Genomic DNA, 22,200 nt, shown 5'->3' on the forward strand with positions numbered 1-22,200 from the left:
CTTGTGGAAGGGCTGTAAATCAGCAGCCCAGTCACTGCTCCATCTCTCTTTGGCAGAGTCCTGAACAATCTTGCTACTGGGCTAAGACGTTTGTAGATGTTTGGGTTGCTGATAAACACTCAGCATGGGCAGAGACACTTGCTTTAGGCAGCAGCTTTCACTAAACGCAGGTCAGTCTGAATTGTCACCAAAGAAAAAAACAACTTACAAAGCCAAGCCATCATCTTCGAAATACATCCCTGTTGTTACGTGCCCACTTAAGATGCTTCCTGCCTCTGTGAAGGCTTCCCTGACTGTAAAAGAGACAAAGAATCATAAATAAACAATAGAAAGAGAAGTGTCAGCTTCCTTCTGGAAGTCAAATCACCACATCTGCATATGTAACACCCTCCCACAGCAAACTGTCAGCTGTGAACAAAAATATGATTAGCGGCTGATGAGAAATGGGTGCATCTCATGGCCACAGGCTACACCAGGGAGGAGTTGGCAGCCACTGAAAGGGTGAGAAGGAAGGAGTTCCTATTACGAGAGCAGCCTTTGCTCTTTAGCCACCAGCACTGAGTTTCCAGGATCTGCATGACAGAGATACTGATGGAAAGTGAAATGCCCTTGAGAACTTAAAGACCATAAGTGGTGTTCTTAAAAACAGGAGACCAATTAAAAGGCTAAATAGAAATCTTATAAATCACAGCAACCTTTTGGAAAAGACTACTGCAGGAGTGTTAAGCGGCCAGAACTCTCTCCCTCAAGTGTCTTTTTGTCTTATTGGGCTCCTCCAAACAGGAGGATCTGTTACAACCACCAAGGGTCCAAAGGCACCTTGAAGGCACACTGTGTGCCACTGCTTCTTGCAGCTGCAAGGAGAGGGCTTTCCCTCTGCTGTCACAGTTCAGAGTGCAGCATCAAACCATCGATCCTTAACAGCTGCTAAGGTCTACCTCTCACCTTACAAAACTCACATGATGGGGATAAAAGGGTGTGACTCCCTTTAATCTGTAACAGCTGAATCTATCTGTGCTGAGAGATTGAGAGCAGAGCTCCAGAAGGAGCCAGCTCCAAGAGCTGGTTTATGCCCTAATAAAAACATCCTCAGTTTTAGGCAACTGGATCCATGGAAGAGACAAACTTTGTGAGAATATGCAAGCCACAGTGTGTGAGCTTGTAAAATGCACTAGATAAAGATCAGGGAGAAAAAAAACAACACTGCCTAAGCAGGCTGAAAATGGGGCACATTTCAGCTCTCCCACTCTTTATATCAAGCAGTTGAAGACAACAAAAAAGGCTCTTCTCATTTATGTTAGAGGAGTCAGGTCTTCCCACCAGTTGAAGTTACGATTCAGATACAGCTGTGATAAATGTTGCTACAGAATGCAACTAAAATCTCATTCAGACAGAATTTATTGTTCTTTGTAATGCGGATCATCGTGTCAAAACTGGCCAACCCAGGCACTTGGGACCAGTGACTCAGACCTCAGTAAACTGAAGCTGCCTCAAAGCTCTTCACTTTTTTGTTCTTTGCCTCTCTGCCTTTCCAGCAAAATTTAAGGATGCATTTTTCATTGTGATCCCCTGGAACCACGAGGGCTACAAGCTTTTCTTTATACTGATTTCTTTTCTGAAAGAAAGCTTGGATCCTTAAAGAGTGGCTTGTTGGGAGTTCAGACACTGCAAGAAATAACACATGCCACAGTGCTTGTGACACAGGTTGCCCAATTAGGCTTGTGACCATAGAATGGCCTGGGTTGAAAAAGATCACGGTGATCATCTAGTTTCAACCCCCCTCTGCCACATGCAGGGTCACCAACCACCAGCCCAGGCTGCCCAGAGCCACATCCAGCCTGTGATGTCAAGCAAATCAGGATCTGACATTGGTTTTCAGATTCGCTTGGTCTTCAGTCACTTGATGTCAGTGCTGATGCAACAACCCAAGCGATCAGATGAAGAGGAACAGTGAGAGCTTCGCTCTGAGAGCTTCACCAACAAACCCTCTGCTAATGTGGTGGCCCAGCTACAGGAGAAAAGGCCATGAAGAAGACTGTGAGCTCTGCAAGGCACGAAAGGACCCAGTGTGATACACAAAGAGCAGGCTTAAATCCAAACATCCTCAGGAGAGCACTTCCACTGGCATTTAACTTGAAACACTCACTTGAGACGTAAGTAAGCATGTGCTCAAGTGCTGCCCTGGAGAGGCCTTGGCTGCAGGAATTCTCTCCTAAATCAGGACAACATTCAGCACAGTCCACACTTGGGACTCATAGGCTCATTCCTGCTGTTCCCTCGCCATCATGCTCTGCTTTGCAGCTCCTTCCTATCACAATTCCAAAACTGTCAGCATTTTGGGGACGATTTGTGACAGACCCAGCGTCCCACACAGCAGCCTCGTAGTTCTGTGCAAGACAACCTACATGCACACAGTTCCACAGCAGATACAGAGCACTTCCTAAGAGCTACTTATCCTGAAAACTATATGAGATGGTAGATTGTGTAGTACTTTGCTTTCTTTATTGAGTGAAAGCTTGAAGCTAAGCTGCTTTCTTCCTTTTGCTGGTGTTCACTGTGCCTGCTGGGTGACAATGGACAGGCAACACAAGATCTCAGAAGAAGTGAACGGGGATCAATCCTTCATCATCTCTTCTAACACAATATCCAGCAGCCCACACAATGCTTGGGCAGCAGTTACTGGAAAACAGGAAATTCACAGCCATGTGTAAAATCCTCCACAAAATAAACTCACTGCCAAGGCATGCTGTGGATACCAGGCAGAGATTCTGATTATGCCAACACAAGCCATTAGATACAAAGCAGGAGGGAGATTTCTAGACTAAGATCCTGAATGATGATTCCTGGAGTCTAGTTCCATGCTGCCAGGGAAAGAAATCCCTCTGAACATGTAATTCCATTCCTAAATGTCTGCTGTTGCCATGCTGGAGAGAAAAAAATATGGGTCATGTGGGTCCTTTCTTTATTCTGCCCCAACCTAAGTCTGATCACGAGTTGAAGTGAGCAGCCTGTGCACAGACAAAGCAATGTTTAATGCTTCATTTACACCGATGCTTGGCAAGCCCTACAACGTTACCAGAAATCTGAGGAGCACAGGTGTGTTCTTAAACCACTGCTGCACGTCTTAGGACACAGCCCTAATTCCAAATGTGCTTCTGAGTAGCAAATAAACCCCTGTAAAGTTCTCCCATTTTCCAGGAAAATGCTCATTCCCTGCCCTGGTAATACACTGTATCTCTCTGCAATCCATTTCTATTATGATTTTTCTGACAAAACTCTTCTAGCTCACATCCATTGAGTTTCTTAATATAGTTCTCACACTAAGTGATGGAAAAAATCCAGAGCTTCGTTTAACTGGACTTCAGTTAGCTGGAAATGGCAATGACGTGACATGTTGCTGGTTCAGGTAACAACAGGAATTTTTGCTATGAGAACATAATTATAAAACTTCCAGAGAAGTCTGCAGGCTGTTCAGGACAGCAACGTGGTTTCCCTGACTCCTGGTCTGGGTTTGGTGCCAAACAGCTGGCTCCAAATCTCTGCTCCCTCAGATTATACTGTGTGACACTCAGCTATCCCTCAGGCTACACACTGAGAAAGCATCCCATCTTTCTTCTCCCTTGGCATCTGTGGCTGAGTTACCCAGACTGCAGATGCCATTCTAGATTGCAGCCTGAGCGTGCCCCAGGGGAGGAGGAAACCTTGTGGGTTCCATACAGAGCTGTTTGGAAGCCTCCAAGCCCTGTGTTTCCAAAGACAGAAGGTCTAGAAGGAAAGGAACATCTTCTGTACATAAATAGTCTGAGCTCACAGTGCCATCTGGATCCAGGCAGGTTCCCTGCAAAGAACTCGTCTCACAGATCACATGCTGTCTGCAGTGCTGTCATCTGGGCTAACACAGGCACCACTGCTGCAGAGAATGGAATACATGGAATAAAAGGATGATTCCAGAGCTCAGCTGATGAAAACTAGGGAAAAATGTTTGAAAGTTTTTTTGAGACCAGTAAGATTTTCTGCTAAATTTAACACTTAGACACAGGCCCTCCAGAAGAAGGAAGGCATGCTTGATGTTACCTGGCTTGGTGAACAAAGCCCAAATGTTTACTGCCATTTTCTTCTGTTCTTATCTCTGAGCACAGTGGATTCCCTCTGAACCTCCTCATGCAACTCATTAGATTTACTGCATTTAACCAAAGGTTACAGGCACGCTGGGTCTTCAAAAAGAAAAACAGTCTGAAATTTTGATCTTGACAAAGATCATAAAAACGTCCCCCCCTTTTAGCACAGTGACTCCTAGAGATAGTGGTAAATTGGAGACTGTGGGGCTGGAAGATCCTATCTGCCCACTGTGGATATGATGGAAGCATCACATGACATTCCTTTTCTAGACTGACTTTATTCCCTTTTCCTCATTAACATGTCTGATTGCCATGCTGGTGCAGCACTCTATGTAACAGACAGGAGAGGCACAACTCCAAGTTTCAGCCACCCTGCATTCCTAGCATTGACCAGGATGACACTGACCAAGAATACAATGTGAGATAAATTAAGATAAGTTCAGAACACTCCTTCTAGCAACTGTGCTTAGCACTTACAGCTGGGACCAACCACTGCAGAAACTGGGCTCACCTATTGCAAAATCCAGAGAAGGATTTCAGAGGCTTGGTAGCACATCATTCCTGTTTGATGCAAGAACTTTGCATTTTACCTCACTGCTTTTTTTTATATTTCAGACTCCATGCCAGTTTCAAGTTGAGACTCCCACATTTGCAAGAGGAGGAGTCAGTGAGATAACCACCAATGCAACAGTGGAAAGAGCTTTCTTTCCACTGAAAAGACTGATGAGTCTGGGCTTGTTCAGTCAGAGGCTGAGAAGAGATTTGAGAGCAGCTTACAGCTCCTTTGAAGGGGACTCAAATGAAGAGGATAGAGGCAGCCTTTTCATGGTAAGGGACAGGAAATACAACAGGGACAGCGAAATTGTGGCTAAGTAAATTCAGATTGGCTGTTTGTGAAAACACCTCTTTGTGCAGACAGCTGTGCAGCCCTGGGACAGGTCATCATGGAATTGTTGTTTTGTACTGGTCCAAGCACGCCTCCAAGACCTGTCAGGGCTGTCACATGCCAGCACAGTGGATATAGTAAATACATCCACAGTTGCTGGCTGATGTCAGCATATAAACTTTAGGTGCCACATATGGAATTACCCCAATCTTCTACTTACAAAAGCCAAGAAAGGTGGTGCCAGGTAGGCTTTCACGTGAGCAAACATGATTGGTTCCTTAGAGAAAATGAAACATGGAGAACTTCCCAAGCATCTGAAATCAACCATCTCTGGTCAGCAATTAAATTCAAATGCTTAAGCCATAAAATCACACTCACCTTTACTTGTGGCTGTGTTGAATACTCCCAGAACAAAAGAGTGGCGATAGGATGACAGCTGAGATGGAAGCTCTCCTCTTAAATACTGTTCTGCTTCATCAATTGTTGCCAGCTTCAGAGGGCAAGAGACTTGACTCCTATAGAAAGGCAGACAAACAACGTGGGCTGCCTTCTTCACTTTTGGGATGAAGAGACAAAATCCTCATTACAACTCTTCCCTAACCCAATGTGACAGCCATTTGATCTCAATAGAGAACAAAACCAGCTGCCTCTGGGAAGGAAAGGCAACATCTAGGCACTGAAAGGCACTGGGACTGGTTGTGGTGAAGAGAATAGCCCTAAGCCAACCTGCATGCTCTGAGATCCTTTCTGCACACAGAACAGTCTGGCATCCCTCAGCTAACCTGCAGAGATCACTTGGTTTAGAGTAAGGGCTCGGCTGTGCTTCCAATAAAACCAACGAGGGTTCTGCCATTCATATGGACCATATTCATATATTTTGCCATTCACCTTAGGTTCACACCCCACCCCTGGATGGGGATCCACATTAAAAATAACTGAGAAGGAATTCTGTAGAGAGAGAGAGAGGAAAAGTGACGACAGATGATGTATTGTCCAAGGAGAGATGTTTTTGACAAAGAAAAGCACAGAAAGTTATAAAACTAATTTCCAAATCAGGTCTGTAACAGGATCTGACATTTTTCCAAAATGGAATGCCGTTACACAGGCCACAAAGTATCCAAAACATCATCTGGTAGATGTGCCAGTGTTACAGTGTGGGGACTCATTAAAAGGCACTTACAACACGATGAAACTGGTCAGTTCTTCAGTTCCCAACATGCCACTGTATGTTATTGGTTGCTCTCCCTTCTTGTAAATCTTTATGGTAGGAAACTGAGTGACATTCTCCATTGTGCAAACACCAGGCCAGTCCCAGCAGTTTACTCGAGACAGCAAAATCCCCTGAGTTCCTAGAATGGAAAACAAACACATAGAAATAGTAAGAAAAAAAGAAAAGAGAAAGTGAAATGCTTGGAAAAGGGAGCTATGTGAACTTTTTTGGATGCTACTGTATATGTTTGTATTAACATACCAGAACTCCTATTTGCTTTGGTGTGCATCCTACGAAGCTGGATGCTAGCACACTGCACGTACATGGAGCACATCCAGGTGACCACTGAAACGTTACTCAATCATTCCTGGAGTGAAATGCTGCTCTGTGTAGGCAGGATGTCAAAATCCAGCCCAAAATAAGCAATCCCTTCCAGTCCATGCTGTCTCCCTCTTGAAGTTATCCATGGACATGCCGTACAGCATTGAATATAAAAGCAATTATTTCCAGACTACTACTATATTAAATATTCCAGCAGGTGTGAATGGATTAAAACAATAGACCACAGAGAGATTAAACCCAGGGAAGTGGCAGCTTTCACTTCTCAGAAAGAAATACCCAGAAACATTCACATCTGGATGCAATGAAAGCCTGAGGCAAACATCCAGAAGTATATATGGCAGTAAGAACAGGTGCTGGAAATACTTCATGAATAAGGCTAAGACAAAGAAACCAGGCAGGCCCTTGCTTACAGGAGAAAAAGAGGGAAAGTAAAGCTTGGCATGGAAGAGGCTGATGCACATGGGGAGGAACAGCCCCAGACACAACCACATGCTGGGGACCATCCAGCTAGAAGGCAGCTCTGCTGAAGGGAACCTGGGGATGCTGGTGGGCAGTAAGTCAAACATGACCAGTCCTATGCTGCTTCTGCTAAGAAGGCCAATGGCATCCTGGGCTGTATGACACAAAGCAGGTCAAAGGAGGTCATACTTTCCTCTGCCCAGCACTGGTGAGGCACCTGGAGTTCTGAGCTCACTGCCAGCAAAAGAGGCAACAGGCAAAAACCAGAACACAGGAGGATCCCGATGACCTCCAGAGATCCTTTCCAACCTAAACCATCCTGTCATTCAAGGCTTTTTTATTTAACGAGGTGCCCGGTATTGAAAAGTATCTAATTTACCTAAAACGTGGAGCTAAATACACAGTGAGAAGTTAAAGGTCACATAAACAAACTGCAATGCAATCTGGCAATCTGATGGCTTTCGCTCTATTGTACCTATGCAAGATGCTCATCTCCAAGGCACCAGCAGGTACTTCAGGCCCCTAAGAGGCTGGGGTTTTACAAGTAGGTAACTGGGAAAGGAACTGGAAAAGGAACTTTCCCAATGCTTGGGAACTACAGAGCAGTCAGTCCAAATGTGATTTCTTAGACGAGTACTAAAAAAGCCTTTTAATCATCAGTGTGATAAAAAGGGATCTGTAAGCAATGAAACAGATGAATGCTGTTCTCTTGCATACTTCCCCCGAGCCCAAGACAGAGCACCTGCAACTTCAGCACGTCCCTATCAGCTTCCTTTCATCTGCAGGCTGGGTGAAAGCTGCTGCTAGTCCACTGCTAAGTGTGTGCTAAATGGCCAGCAGGTGATCACTGGCCTCAGTAGCCACAACCTCCTGGCTGCTGCCTTGCCTGACCTGCCTCTTACCTACCTGCAGGTTTGACCAATGACAGCAGGGCTGTGTACAGTCCTCAGGCCATGCGTCGTTCATGCCCACTGCAGGAATGCAGTATCTCAGAGATCTTTATACCTTTGCTAAATTTGTTTGAACAAGATTCAACAGTTGCATGGGAAAGATGGGATGAAACGCTGAGACAGGGACACACGTGGAAGCAGGTCACTGCAAGATGTTGTGTCCTTCAGAAACCAGGGCAAGGGCAGACGATGAGGATTTCTCACGAAGACTACAGCAGATCAAAGCAACCAAGCCTTCTTCTCTGTGTGCCCTGGGTTTGATTCTGATCACTGCTTTCACTAGAGGCCTGGATGATGGAAAAACACACATCCAGCAGATGATCCTAGATTCAGAGGGTCAGAAAGATTTGAAGAGCAAATGCAACACTCTGTAACGAAGAACAGGATTGACATATATCATTAGTGCTGCAGATAAGGGCAAAGCTCATCCTTGGATGAACTCTCAACAGCATCTGCAAAATACGGAAGGAAAAGGATGCTCTTGTATTTTTTTCTGGTGATGCTTTTGCAGGACCCATCGAGCCTTCGTGCAAGCTGGAAAACACGTTTTTGAAAGGTGTACGCAGCTGAGAGAAAATCTGAGCGAGAGAGGTGTTTAAAAGACGTCTCCTGAAGAAAAGGGGTGTTTCTTCCTAACAGAAATTGCCTGGGAAAGGGAAACAATAAAACCTAAGAACATGCAAAGTCTGGTCCTGAGGTGACGGTGGGATCTCTCTCAGTTGCCAGCTGGGAAAAGACAAGCAACAGTTTATCCCCAGGCAGAGAGGCTTGACCAAGTATTAAAATTAGCTCCTGAGAACCAAGCATAGGCAAGTCTTAGGCAGAACACTTACTGAAGGGTTTTAATCACAAGTTAGAAATTTCTGTCAGGGATTGGCAAGGCTCCCCAAAGATGGGTAAAGACACAAGTGACCTCTATGTGATTTCCCATCCCAAAGCTCTGCATCCTTGACATCTCACCAGACCGTTTTATACAGCTTTCTTTTTCGGTTCTGCTTTGCAGCTCTTTCACAGGAGGAGTTCACCGCTGTTCTGCCTTGTGTCAAATGTATGGACAGAAGAAGCAAGTAGCAGCACAGAACTACTGGTCTGCAATTCCACTCAGACAGTCCAGAGCTGTCAAAACACTCCAAGAGAGCAGAAATGGTTTGTGTCATTCTCCAGGCTGTGAAATAACATCTCAATTTAAAAGCCTGCCCTGGGATTTATTTCACACCTCTGATCTGGTATGGCTGGTTCTCATCAACTGTTACCACATAATTTTGTGTCTTGCCCAACACAGAATAAAAAGTGGCACGCAAACTGAGCTTTGATGTCTTGTTAAAACTGCAAGGCTCCTCTGAGGTCCTCCAAATGGGATTTAAAGTATTTGGATACCACCTTGGGGGATTATGTACCAAGAATGACCAAGATCCCCCAAGGAAGCCCCAGCTGGCCTGAGGAATGCTGTGTATGGGATGACCACTCCGCCATCCCAAGCTGCACCGTGTTATTAATTACCAAACACACAGCAGTTTCAGGAGTTGAGTAACTCAGCAAAAGGCAGCACAGCCCTGTGGTCACTGCTGAGCTGCTGGATGGGATGAAAGTTGAAGGAGAAACAGGGGATACTTCCTTTCTATGATTTTAGGTGCTATTCAAACCGGCGACGGAGAGAACTTCTGTTGGAAGGGTCTTCTAAAACAAGGACAAGATGATCATTGAAAGCTACAAGGAACAGTGCAGGATATGCAAAAAATCAAGACTCCCTTAAGCAGTTAGGCCTTTGGAGAGCAGGACTGGCATTTACAACTTTGAGAGCTGGTCTGAAGTCTACAAGATGAAAGAGAATTAAGTTATCTGTGAAGTGTTGCACTTCAAGAGGAGGAATCCAGTGCAGAAAGGGAAATGGCTACCTGCACAGCATCACTGCAGGAAAGCATGCCAGAGAATCTCACAGCCCACCAGCTGTTGATGTCTCACATATCTAATGTATGTGCTAACAGAAAATGAATGGCATTTGGTGTTCTGGCAGATCCTGGGTCAGAGGGCCCCTCTCAGACCACATCACAGCTTTGGGTATGGAAGCAGAGTTCAAAAGGAATGTGACAATCTGATCTCTTCTCTCTGGTGACAGCAATAGGACCCAAGGGAACGGCACAGAGCTGCGTTGGGGAGGGTCAGGTTGGGGCTTAGGAAAAGAACCTTTGGCAGAAGATGGTCGGCCTGGAACATGCTTCCCAGGGCAGTGGTCACAGCCCAAGTTGAAGGAACATTTGCACAGTGCTCTCAGAATATAGGGCTGGGTTTTGGGTGGCTGTATGGAGCCAGGAGTTGGACTCAGTGATCTTTGTGGGTCCCTCCCAATTCAGGATATTCTGTGACTCAATTCTGTGTGCTAAATCACACAGGTCTTTTTTAACATAAGTTAGAACTACAACTTCAGATCTCTGTCTCTGAAGACCCCACAAGCATCAGGAGAGGGAAGGAAAATTGTTTTTCAGCTCAGTTTTTCAGCATATTGCTCTTCTTTTGTAGTGGTTTCCTCCTACCTTTGCAAAAAAGGCTAATGAAACATCTGAGAAATACAGTGACCCTGTCACACCTTCACAGCCTTCTGTTGCAGGGGGGCTGCTTTCATAGATTTACGTTTTACATAAGAAAACAAGAGCTGCCCTGGTTAGCCTCAGTGCAAAGAGAATGGCACACTCTCAGTGCAAGAGCAGAAAATGTGCTCTTTTCAGCAAGACAAAGGTGTTTCTCTTGATCTCTCATTTGATCGGATCTCTTAACAAAGAGAAAACACTTGGAGGGCTGTAAACTTCATTTGATGATGATCTGCTGACTGTTTGTTACTGGATGATTCATGGGGTCATCCCAGCCTCCAGCCTCCTCTGCACCCTCTTTATTTCGATGGCCTATTCTCAGTGCCATTTTCCATGGAAAATTGGCATCAAAAGTGGGACCTCATCCTGTATCTATCTAAAAACGTGCTTCTAGCGTAGCTGACTCATGCCTCAAACAGCTGATCTTGGCTTCTGAGCCCTTGGGAGGGGTTTCACCCTGAACAGCAGATACCTGTACTACTGGGGGAGCTGAGAAATTGCCCCAGAGCAACAGCCCGTGTTTAATTCTCACTGTCCTGCATAGCTCAAGCTCTTCTTCCTGATGCAGACTTCTGCCCCTTGCACTGGTGTATCTTCCCAATCACCTTGCCCAACCCTGCATCACTCTCCTGCTAACCCCAAACCCAGCTCTGGATCCCCTGACTCTGATTCCTACCTGGGAGTTCACAGATTCAGACTTCCATCAGGCTATGCCCCCTGCACTGGGACATTCACATTGATACGGCCTCTGCTCTGTCTGATCTGTTATAACTTCTGGATTCTTTAACCTCTTGACTCCAGCCCACCCTAATTCCCAGACCAGAAACACCTCATCCTGGCCATAAAAAAGAGCCTGGGAATTCACATCCTTTTAGGACTTCCAGGTACCCAGCAGACATCTTTGTAACCAAGACTCTCCCAGCAGCAGATATAAAGTCACATCTTGCAGCAAACTCACTTCAGATCCAAAAGCAACCATTCTCCATCCTTTCCAAGGTCACAACAGGGAGAACAAACAGGAGTCATTCCACAGGTCACATCTGGCCTGGGAGTCTTCAGCTGGACCTCACTGATCACAGAGGAAAGGCTTTGACTTCAATCAGTTCATAATCTTTCTTGAGAATCTGCCTTTGGCTTCATCCATGTACCAAGATTGTTATCAGATGATTAAAGCAACAGATGGTGGGAGCTTAGCCTCACACAGTCAGCCACAGTTTGGCCACTGACTCAGGAAGAGGCAGGGTTTCATCCACCGCCTCTCCCAGTTTGTTACTCTAGCTGGTTTAACAGCTGGAAAGTCTAAAGAAACCCCAAATCATCAATAACCATAACCCCTCTAACGATGATAACCCTCCCTGAGTTTTCCAGTTTATTTCTGGGCTATCAGCTCAGATCAAAGCTGATGATGACATTCCTTTTATGAAAATCAGTAAAGCAGAACCACTTTCCTTCAAATGACAGCACTGCCCTCAGTGTTCCCAGGAGGGTTTCTTGCAAACAGCCACTTCTCAGAAAACTGTCTGGGTCCTCTGCACACTCTATACATTTTCCCTCTGCTGAGAGCTCAGCCTGAATCCTGCCTGAAGTTTGCAGGAAAAGGCATCATCCAGTTCCAGGGGAGCACCTCAAGAAGCAAGGAGCTACTAGGAGAAATCAGCAACTAGGAGAAATCAGCCTTGATGAAGAAGGAAAAAAAAAACAACAAAGAACGCACCAGCTACCTCCAGGGCTGCAAGAACAGCTCAGACTTAGATCCACTCAACTTCCTCACTGTGCTGAAATGAAGGGATGAAGCCACTTGCTTACCTCCTGCAGTTAGAGGGAAGGACAGGCATCTCTAGAACTGAGCCCATACAAGCCTGCTAGCAGTGCAGAAGAGCACACCTCTTTCCACTGATTATAGAGGGGGACAGGGCTGAAGCCCTGAATTAAGCTGAATCAGTACTTAGATCACCCAGGAAGCATCACAGGTGCTCCTGAAGGACCAGTCCCTTCTGTCTTTACTAGTGCATTACCTGATGTGTGTTGCCTTTAAATGTTACTGATCCTTTGCTGTCATCTATTATTTTTGGCATTCTGTGGTTGCCTGTGAGACTTCCCATGTAATTAACCCAGTCTACAGGCCCTGAAGGCATAGTCATTCTAAATTCTTTCTGCCCCATGGATCTGGGCCTGCCCCCGCCTGTCTATTATGCTTCTACCAAAACCTGGGCCAGTACCACTCTGCTACAGATCAAATAACCATCTTGTGATTTCTGAAAGCAGGAGACTTGATGTACCACCCCTCCCTGGCAAACACTGAATTGGCCCTCGAGCCTCACGCTGTGCAACATGCAGTGCATCTTTACCCTGACTGGACACAGTACTGAAGGGCACCAACAGGATCCTGTTCCTCTCATACAGACTACGGTGTCTGCTGCTGGACCCTCCACCTTCAAACCCGTGCTGTGTCGCTCACTGCTTCTGGTGATGAAATGCCTGTGCCCATGAACATCACAGTCCCAGCTGAAGGGTGGTTTGGGCAGCTGGTGTGTGTACCAGTTTACACCAACAGCACCAGGTGGCCGCACAGGGTTGCACTGCCAGTCCCATGACTTCACAGAAGCGCAAAGGGACTGCAAATATTGCTAGAGAAACAAATTCTCTTCCTAAGCAATTTAACATGGGAATGCCTTCCTTAAGAGTTTGGGAACTGAAAAGGAGTAGATTCTAGGTGAGTGAGCAAGACACCACCAATGTCTTTCCAGCTTTTTGGTGTGTACTATCAGGGCAGACGCAGACCAGCTGTACAAGCACTCAGACCTGTGGCACCTTACCTTTCAGGTGATCAGCCACCTCTGTGTAAGACTGTAGCACTGCCAGGGACACTGCCTCCCCTGAAACACAGAGGAGAAGCAGCCCTGAGTTGCATATAGGCGATGAACAACCCCACTGTGCTCTTTGACAGTGTTACATGATGATTTTCTGCATCTATGGCACTTGAAGCTCTGAAAGACTTTGAAAGAAATAAAGAAAATTGGACTTCATGTTTCTGCAGAAGAGAGCAACTAGGCTCCCTAGCCTATCTCATGAAGTCACTCTCATTTTTCTTCTTGTCTCATGTTTGTCTTGCAGAGAAAAAATTAGAAAAGCAAAAGCCCAGTGTGAACTCAACTTGGCTGCTGGGGTAAAACAGAACAAAAAAACTTTTTTGCAAATGTTTTTTAACAGTAAGAGGAAGGCTAAGGAGAATCTCCATCCTTTACTTTTCCCAGTGGTCACTGGGAATGTGACCACTGAGGATAAGGAAAAGGTTGAGGTTCTCAATGCCTTGATGTCTGTCTTTAAAAATCAGACCTGTTATCCTTGGGGTACTTTACCCCCTGACCTTGAAATCCCAGATGGGGAGTAGAATAAAATCTCCGCAGCTCAGATGGAAACAGTTAGAGACCTACTACTCCACCTGGACCACCATGGGGCCAGATGGGATCCACCCAAGGTGCTAAGGAAGCTGACAGAAGTGATAGCCAAGCCACTTTCCAGCATCTATCTGCTTTCTTGGTCAACTGGAGGATCAAAGGCTTGCCAGTGTGACTCTCATCCACAAAAAGGGTCGTAAGGGGGATCAGGGGAACTACAGGCCTGTTAGTCTGACCTCGGTCCCTGGGAAGGTTATGGAGCAAATTGTCTTGAAGGAGATGACATAGCATTGCAGGGCAGCAGGGGATAAGGCCTAGCCAGCATGAGTTCATGGAAGGCAGATCCTGACTGACCAACCCGATCTCCTTCTATCATCTAGTGACCCGTCTGGTGGATGAGGGAAAGGCTGTTGATGTGGTCTAGACTTCAGCAAAGCCTTTGACACTGTCCTCCACAGCATTCTCCTGCAGAAGCTGACAGCCCGTGCCTTGGACAGATGCACTCTTGGCTGGATAGAGAACTGGCTGGAGGGCCGGGCCCAGAGAGTGGTGGGGGATGGAGTTACATCCAGCTGGCGACCGGCCATGAGTGGTGTTCCCCAGGGGTCGGTGCTGGGGCCTGTCCTGCTCAGTATCTTTACTGATGACCTGGATGGGGGCACTGGGTGCAGTAAGCCTGCAGATGACCAACAAGCTGGCAAGAAATGTCAATCTGCCCGGGGGAAGGAAGGCCCTACAGAGCGATTTGGACAGGCTGGATATCTGGGCTGAAGCCAATGGGATGAGGTTCAATAAGGCCAAATGCAAGGTCCTGCACTTTGGCCACAACAACCCCAGGCAGCGCTACAGGACTGGGGCAGAGTAGATGGAAGAGTGCGCAGAAGAAACAGACCTGGGGGTATTGGTCAACACTGGGCTGAACATGAGCCAGCAGTGTGCTCAGGTGGCCAAGAAGGCCAATGGCATCCTGGCTTGCATCAGAAGTAGTGTCACCAGCAGGAGCAGGGAAGTAAGTTTCCTTCTGTACTCAGCACTGGTGAGGCTGCACCTCGAGTATTGTGTTCAGTTTTGGGCCCCTCACTACAAGAAAGACATTGAGGCCCTGGAGTGTGTCCAGAGAAGGGCAATGAAAGTGGTGAGCGGTCTGGAGCACAAGCCTGATGAGGAGCAGCTGAGGGAGCTGGGATTGTTCAGTGTGGAGAAGAGGAGGCTCAGGGGAGACCTTATTGCTCTCCACAGCTATCTGAAGGGAGGTTGTAGTGAGGTGGGGGTCAGCTTCTTTTCCCATGTAACTAGTGATAGGATGAAAGGGAATGACCTCAAGTTGCACCAGGGGAGATCCAGATTGGATGTTAGGAAATAATTCTTCGAGAGAGTGGTCAGGCACTGCAATGGGCTGCCCAGGGAGGTGGTGGAGTCACCATCCCTGGAGATGTTCAAGAGACATTTAGATGTTGTACTGAGGGACAGGGCTTAGTGGAAAATATTGGTGATAGGTTGGACTGGATGATCTTAGAGGCCTTTTCCAACCTTGGTGATTCTATGATTCTATGATTTGGTCCCTGAAAAAGGAAGATGGAAAACCTACAAACACTGACGTGCTTTATACTGATAGATACCATCTTCAAAGAATATCAGCCAATGAAAGGAACCGATCTAATCTACTGTTAGAGCTAACATCTACACCGGGTAGATGTTAAACCCAAAACACTGGGTGAGGGCCCATAGGACAGGATGCAGCACATTTATCATTTACACTTGTCTACAAGTGTGGATTATCACACTGGAAAGTGTAGTGAGCAGCACAAGTACAGTCATACTCACAGCTGGCATAAAACAGCACCACTGTCTGGGCAGCTTCCACCATGGCAGAGTGAAAGGTCTCTTCTGTCAGGGTAAGGATCTGATCCAGGGGCAGCTCTCGCTTCTTGTCCCTGGAAACTGCTTCCACCACCTGATCATCCTGCATGTCTGCATGGAGAAAAGCATGAGCACACAGGACACAGGAAACTGCAGCCCCCTGCCTGCAACCTCATTGGAACATTTTAGGAAACCACCACCTCTCAGCAGACACGTGGTGACTGTCAATTAGAGATTAAGTAATCACCTTACTGGGGGAATGGAAGGAAAAGAGACAATCTCATTGATATACACACAAGCTCATCAAAATGCTCCTATGCCACCTCACACCACTGCCCAGCTGTATCCTCAAAATTGAACACAGGTCTTAAACATGCTGGATATTTGATCTTCCATGCTGCTGTGTCACTTTGTCTTCAAAACAAAAACAATTCTGTACGGGAAACAAATATATTCAAGAAAGCATTGTAGGAGCCACTGTTTTCTCCCTGAGGAATGCAAGTCTGAAACAGCTGTTACAAAAACACGTCTCAAACCTTCCCAAAGGGACTGACTAGTAAATCCTACGCTTCTTCTGAAGCTTGGACAGAAGCTGGACCCGACCAAACATCAGCAGCTCCTCCCTCATGCCGGATCTCTGCAACTGTTCCAATCACAACAGCGTGTTGTGTTTGCTCACGGTGTTTGCCCTAAAAATTACACCTATCTGTCATGAAGCTCCAGTGATCTGCAGAGAATGAAAAAGCCAGTTTGTACAGACATCACGTGACTGTGATAATCATAGTGACAGCATGACAGATCAGTTGAGGCTGGCAGGGACCTTGAGGCCAGCTGGTCCAACCCCTGCTCAAGCAGGGACACCCAGAGCAGGCTGCCCAGGCCCATGCCTGGCTGGCTTTAGAAGATCTCCAAAGAGGAGATTCCACAGCCTCTCTGGGCAATCTGTGCCAGTGCTCTGTCACTCACACTGTAAAAAAGCATTTCCTGATGGATCCTCTTGTGTTCCACTTTGTGCCCATCACCTCTTGTCCTGGCACTGGGCAACACTGAAGACAGCCTGGCTCTGTCTCCTCTGCAACTTCCCTTCAAACAGACAGCTTGCCATGGATTTGCAAGAGTGTTCTCGAATGCTTTAACTCTGCGTGTCTCTAGGAGTTGCTGATTGCATGCCCTAATTATCGGTGATAATTGGCTTTTCACTTTCTAGTTACACACCTTGATTGTCATTCTCTTTTTCATCCTCATCTTCCTCATCTTCATCCTCATTCTCCTGGATTTGTTTAACCTTGCTCTTATCTTCCACCAGAGTTATAACTTCCTCCGTGTCTTCCAAGACCAGGTATTTGATTGGCACTCCCTAAAGGAAACAGGAACAAAACATCACTCTGTGTCTCTTCTATCATCTGCAAATGAAACTCCAAATAGGGAATTCTAATGGAGAGGGATTTTAAAGTTCCCTCTCACCATCTAGCTTCTTGTTTCTGGGATATATCAACAGATTCCCAAAGCTACCAAACCAGGGATGTGGTTCTTTGGCCCAGTTTCACCTGCACATTAGTTTTCTTTTCATTCCAGACTGCTATTTCCTTTTCAGGAAGTAATTGTAGCTATGTGGGATTTTGTGTCTGTAACTGGAGTGGTGAAAGTGAACATGTGCTCCACCTCCCAACACCTTAACACAGAGCTACTGTGTGAAAAAACCCAGAGGCCAAACAGTGAATGAGGGAGCTGAGGTACAAGCATGGTGTCCACTGTGCTGCCTGGTCCCTAGCCTAGGTGGGTCAGGTTAGCCAGAGAAGCCCATCATGGACTGGGAAAACACACAGATGATCTTTTATCTCACGTAGCTCAACAAAGAATGTCCCCAAGTGTAATGGACTGCCAACCCACGGAAAGAAAAGTGCAAAATTTATTTCTCAGAAATGAGGCCGTGTCAGCTTTAAAACCAGTTCTGGCACTGTCTCAGGAAGAGGCACTTCAGAGAAAATGAATTTTATAATGAACTGAGAGAAATGACAAACTGCTGGCACCTCCCATTGGTTCTAAGAGGAGAAACACACCACGCACATCTCTCAGCAGGTCAGGGGAAGCCCTCAGGGGACACTCAGATTCAGGTCTGATCGTGTACATTTGCAATCACAAGTGTGACAGTTCAAGTCATTCGGGGCAACGTCTGTTCCCTGCCATTTGTTGCCTCACAAGGTGGGTCAGGCCCCTCCAGAGTTTAGCTCATCTCGATCAGCCTCTTTTAATTTAGGCCCTGCCCTTTTCCCAGATCACTACCAGAGGCATTTGGTTACATCAGTTCAGCACAGACTTTTGGTTGTTTGCTTTCTTGGCTCTTAGTTTCATGCTCGTTTCCTCTTCCATCTTTTGAACTCCTTTCCTAAGGGGCCAAGAGCCTTTGGAAGTTCAAATCTGGTGGGAATTTACTCTTGCAATACTACCTTCACAATCTCACACTGACTTACTGTACAACAGAGAGATCACTCTCTGATTAGAACCCAAAATAAACACTTCCATTTATCTCCTGCAAGCAGGCACAATTCCTCTGCAGCATCAAGCTCAGGCAGCTCCAAACGCATGCACACAGCTATGGGAAGATACATCCCCTTGAGCTTCTTTGAAGGCCATCAAATACAAGAGGTGAGCAACACCTTAATACACTTTCAAGAGCAGCATTTCCAGATAGGAAATAAGATTTGTATGATAAAGAAATCCATCAAACCTCATCCGGTGTTTTGAGAGCAACGTTGGTCCGCCGCAGAATGTTCAAATTCACCCGGTCCCTTCCAAAATACAGAGTGAACATTAGATGGTGTGATGATACGCAGGGTTTGTACTCTGTAACATGCCTGCCTGACAAACACACGCTTCTCTCCGCTGCACCACATCCCCACAGTCATGTTTCTGGGCCCCAGAGTATGTGCTGGAGCTCAGTCACAAAGTAGGTGTTGGAGAAACATGTTCCAGGTGACCTGGTGGGACTCACCCCACGTGTGCTGCATAACATGCCTATTTCCCGAGGGCTCTGAACTGCCTTTCTGTGACTCACACCTTTGCTCATCCATCGGTAACCACATCCCAGTGCAGCTGCTCAGATGGCAGACTCCAGCTCGCGTGTAAATGCAGCCAAGAAGTGCCTCTGCACATGGAGATACCATGAAGGCAGAAAGCCAGAAAACAGCCCACACCCATCCTTCCCATCCTTCCTCCTCCTTCCTCCATCGCACTGCTGCCAGCAGCACGGGCGCAGAGAAGACATGCCCTCTCACAGCCCTAACCCAAAGCTGCTGGATCCTCCTCTAAGATCTGTAATATAGGAGGGGGCATCTGCTCACAGGAGTGCGTTTCTGACTTGTCACATCCTGCAGGTTTCTCATGTATGCAGCCTGACTCTCCGTGCACAGCTCTGCTGCAGGCCAGCCATGCAGCATGTGTGCACGCCTCCAGATGCTCTGCAAACATCTGCAAACACAAGAAGCACATGGAGGCACCCAGCCCTGCTTATGGGCAGGCCACAGCCAAGATGGGTGTGGAGAGGACGCAAGACAGGATCCGCTGTATGCAGCCCACTTCTGAGCCTGTGAAACAGGGGTAAAGGAAACCAACACATCTTTGCAGCATAACCCTGAGTGTCTCATTCCTATCCTCGTGGGAAGCAAACTTGTTGCCTAACTCTGGTATCCCTCTCTAATTTACTGAGCAGAAAACCACCCAGCACTCACGAGCACATGCATTAGCACCCACAGTTCGTGTCCTTTACTGTATTTCCTTCTGTCCTTAATTTAAGGGCAAAATACAAGCTTTTTGCCTCTGCATTCCAAGTTTCCTTTCTGAAGTTTCCCATAGTCTATTTTTCTACTTCTAAATCAGCAATAGACTTAAATATTTCTACACTTCCAGACAGTCTGAAACCAAACTTACTTGATTCTGGAGAAGTTCTCAAACATTATATCTTTTCACAGGATATAACTTAGTCTTGCTGCTTCTCATACAAATCAGAGTAAGCCCTCTGACTGTGATACCACCGTCCTTGCTGTGCAGTAAACAAGTTCAGAAACAGCATAGGAAAAAAAGAAAAAAGAGAATCCTCCAAACATTAGAAAACAATTACCTGGACAAAATGGCAACTCCTGCTTTCCCCAGAAGTTTCCAGGCCAAAAATTCTGCTGTTCTCCTGTCTGCCTCATAAGTTTCTTTCTGGCTGAGGATGAACACAAGCGGTAGCCCAAGCTGTAAGTGAACAGTGGAAACTTTCTCTGGGTCTTCAGCAACTTCAGTCTGGAAGAGACACACGGTTACACTGCAACACGACTCCACATACCTGAACATACTTCAGCTCTTTTACACCCAGGTGTCAATTTCAACAGAATCTGTTTGAATTTGTTGCTGAAATTGGTCAGCGAGCTCAAAAGAAATTGGAAAGGAAAGCACAGAAGTCTCATTTTTCTCAGGAAAACTGCTGGAAAAACCAATCACCAGATTGTCATCAGTTTAAAAATTGTTGGACATTAAGAGCTGGGAAATACTTCCTCCCTGAACCCAGGAGAGGGTTCACAGCCTGCAATTCCTAAGGCCAACAGGTAACCTGGAAGGCTGATCTCCTGCACAGCCCGAGCCACTGTGTCCTCTGCAGTCACAGAAATAAGGATTATCTCCAGTAAAAGCCTCCAGCTCTGATTCTAAACCATCCACTGAAGCAGAACCAACACAAGCCTGGTTAAATAGTTCTAACCTTTCACGATCCTCTCTGGGCATTCGTATGCACGTTCTTTGTGACCTAGCAACTCCTGATCTCAAATTTCCATTAATTACTATTTGTCTGGCAGCCATTCCTGGGGGCAGTTTGAAAACCCTGTCAAATACAAAAGCTGGCATCCTTTCCCTTTCTTTCTTCGACATGCTGCTTCACTCTAACACACAGCTGCTTAATGAGGTGCCTTCTCTTTACAAGCCTCATCAAAGAGGCCAGCTGAAGGAGTCCTTCCCAGCTCATCTACCCATTCTTTCTGCTGGGCAGAGTTGTCACCAGTGGGAACTGGAGCCCTGCTGAAGTTCACTGCCCCATGGCAGACACTGCTGTCTGCCTCCTCCAGGTGCTGAGCCTGCTGTGAGGAATCCAGAAGTCCCAGCAAAGTTAAAGGTGCACCTCCACCCCATTTTGAACAAAGCACAATTCCACTCAGATTGGCAGTACCACAGGAGGCCTTGGGATTCCTGAAAAGGAGGACCAAAATTTGGAAGTGTAATGAAGTGCTGCTCAGAACCAGGCTCAGGCCTATTCTTCACCTGAACTCAGCCTGAGAGCTTTACCACAACCTTAATGGAGTGGGGGCAGATTCTCATGCTCTGCCTTGTCCTCTGCACACACCTCCCTCATCCTTACATCTGCCCCAGCTGCCCTCACACTGTCCAGCCCAAGTGAGTGCATCATTTCTCTTTCCCATCGTACCACAAGAGGAGCTCCCATGAGTTTGAGGTGTCTGTGGATGTTTAGCACTGTCAGATCCTGCTCCAAGGGTGTCCTCCTGCAGGGCTGTGCCAGGTCCACGGCCTGCTGGCAATGGCAGAACAACAGCTGGGCAGCTGATACATCAGGCTCCTTGCTGCTGTGAGGGAGAAACAAAGATCACACTGAGCTAGTAATCCACCACAGGGTTTTAAAACACCCTAACAAAAGGAGAATTTTGCTGCCATGTTTTACAAGGGAGATGATCCTTCAGTTCAGGGTGTGACTGGCTCTCGGGACTTCAAGAGCCCTGCTACCAAAAGGTACACTTGTGTTCAGGCACTGCTCAGAATTGTGTTCACTATCAAATGAAAACTCAGGCTTACCAAGTATAAATGACCTCAATCCAAGAACAGTTGTCTCAGCTTAAAAGGACACAAAATAAAGCTTTTTTTCAGTCTGACCAGCCATGCTACTGCAGTAAGGACCCTGGCAGGAGAACAGCTGGCATACAAGTTCACTCGTGTATTTTACCTCACTGATGACACCTTACATACTGCATAAGGAATATCTCACCTTTTAATCAGCTTTGGTTTTGGCTATCCCAAAGGAAGCAGTGAAATCAGGTTCCCTATGTGGCTCCCTGGCTTGTGGTTTCTGGTACCAACACCTGCAGAGGGGTTAGCCCGTGGGTCAGCTTTAGGATGTCCTCTGCATTCATTCCACCGTCTCTAAACTAGGGATCACCTTTGTTTGTAAAGGGCTGTGAGATCTCTCCACGGAAGAGCGAGGTGCTGCATTAAGACACCAAAGCCTGACGGCTGTTCTCTCTGCTTTTGGAAGGATAAAGCCACATCCTGTCCAAATGACAACCGTGCCATCTAGTGGCTGCCACAAAACGCCATCCCTGATCACGATCCAGCAAGGATGGGACGTGAAA

The 22,200-nt window shown here is 46.6% G+C and overlaps 1 protein-coding gene across 1 annotated transcript in view; it reads right to left on the bottom strand.

Annotated features, from left to right (window-relative positions):
• Window positions 1–22,200, bottom strand: part of TXNDC16 (thioredoxin domain containing 16) — a gene marked incomplete at both ends in the record, with an annotated part of 36,360 nt that overhangs the window by 7,619 nt on the left and 6,541 nt on the right. The window contains 9 exons of the mRNA XM_079537301.1: window positions 209–293; window positions 5,383–5,519; window positions 6,185–6,353; window positions 13,367–13,426; window positions 15,773–15,919; window positions 17,024–17,165; window positions 18,537–18,597; window positions 19,926–20,092; window positions 21,264–21,420. Of these exons, the coding sequence (XP_079393427.1) occupies window positions 209–293; window positions 5,383–5,519; window positions 6,185–6,353; window positions 13,367–13,426; window positions 15,773–15,919; window positions 17,024–17,165; window positions 18,537–18,597; window positions 19,926–20,092; window positions 21,264–21,420 (1,125 nt within the window). The remainder of the gene's footprint in view (window positions 1–208; window positions 294–5,382; window positions 5,520–6,184; window positions 6,354–13,366; window positions 13,427–15,772; window positions 15,920–17,023; window positions 17,166–18,536; window positions 18,598–19,925; window positions 20,093–21,263; window positions 21,421–22,200) is intronic.

Source organism: Tetrao urogallus (assembly GCF_951394365.1).
Source record: "Tetrao urogallus genome assembly, chromosome: 6".
Classification (NCBI taxonomy): domain Eukaryota; kingdom Metazoa; phylum Chordata; class Aves; order Galliformes; family Phasianidae; genus Tetrao; species Tetrao urogallus.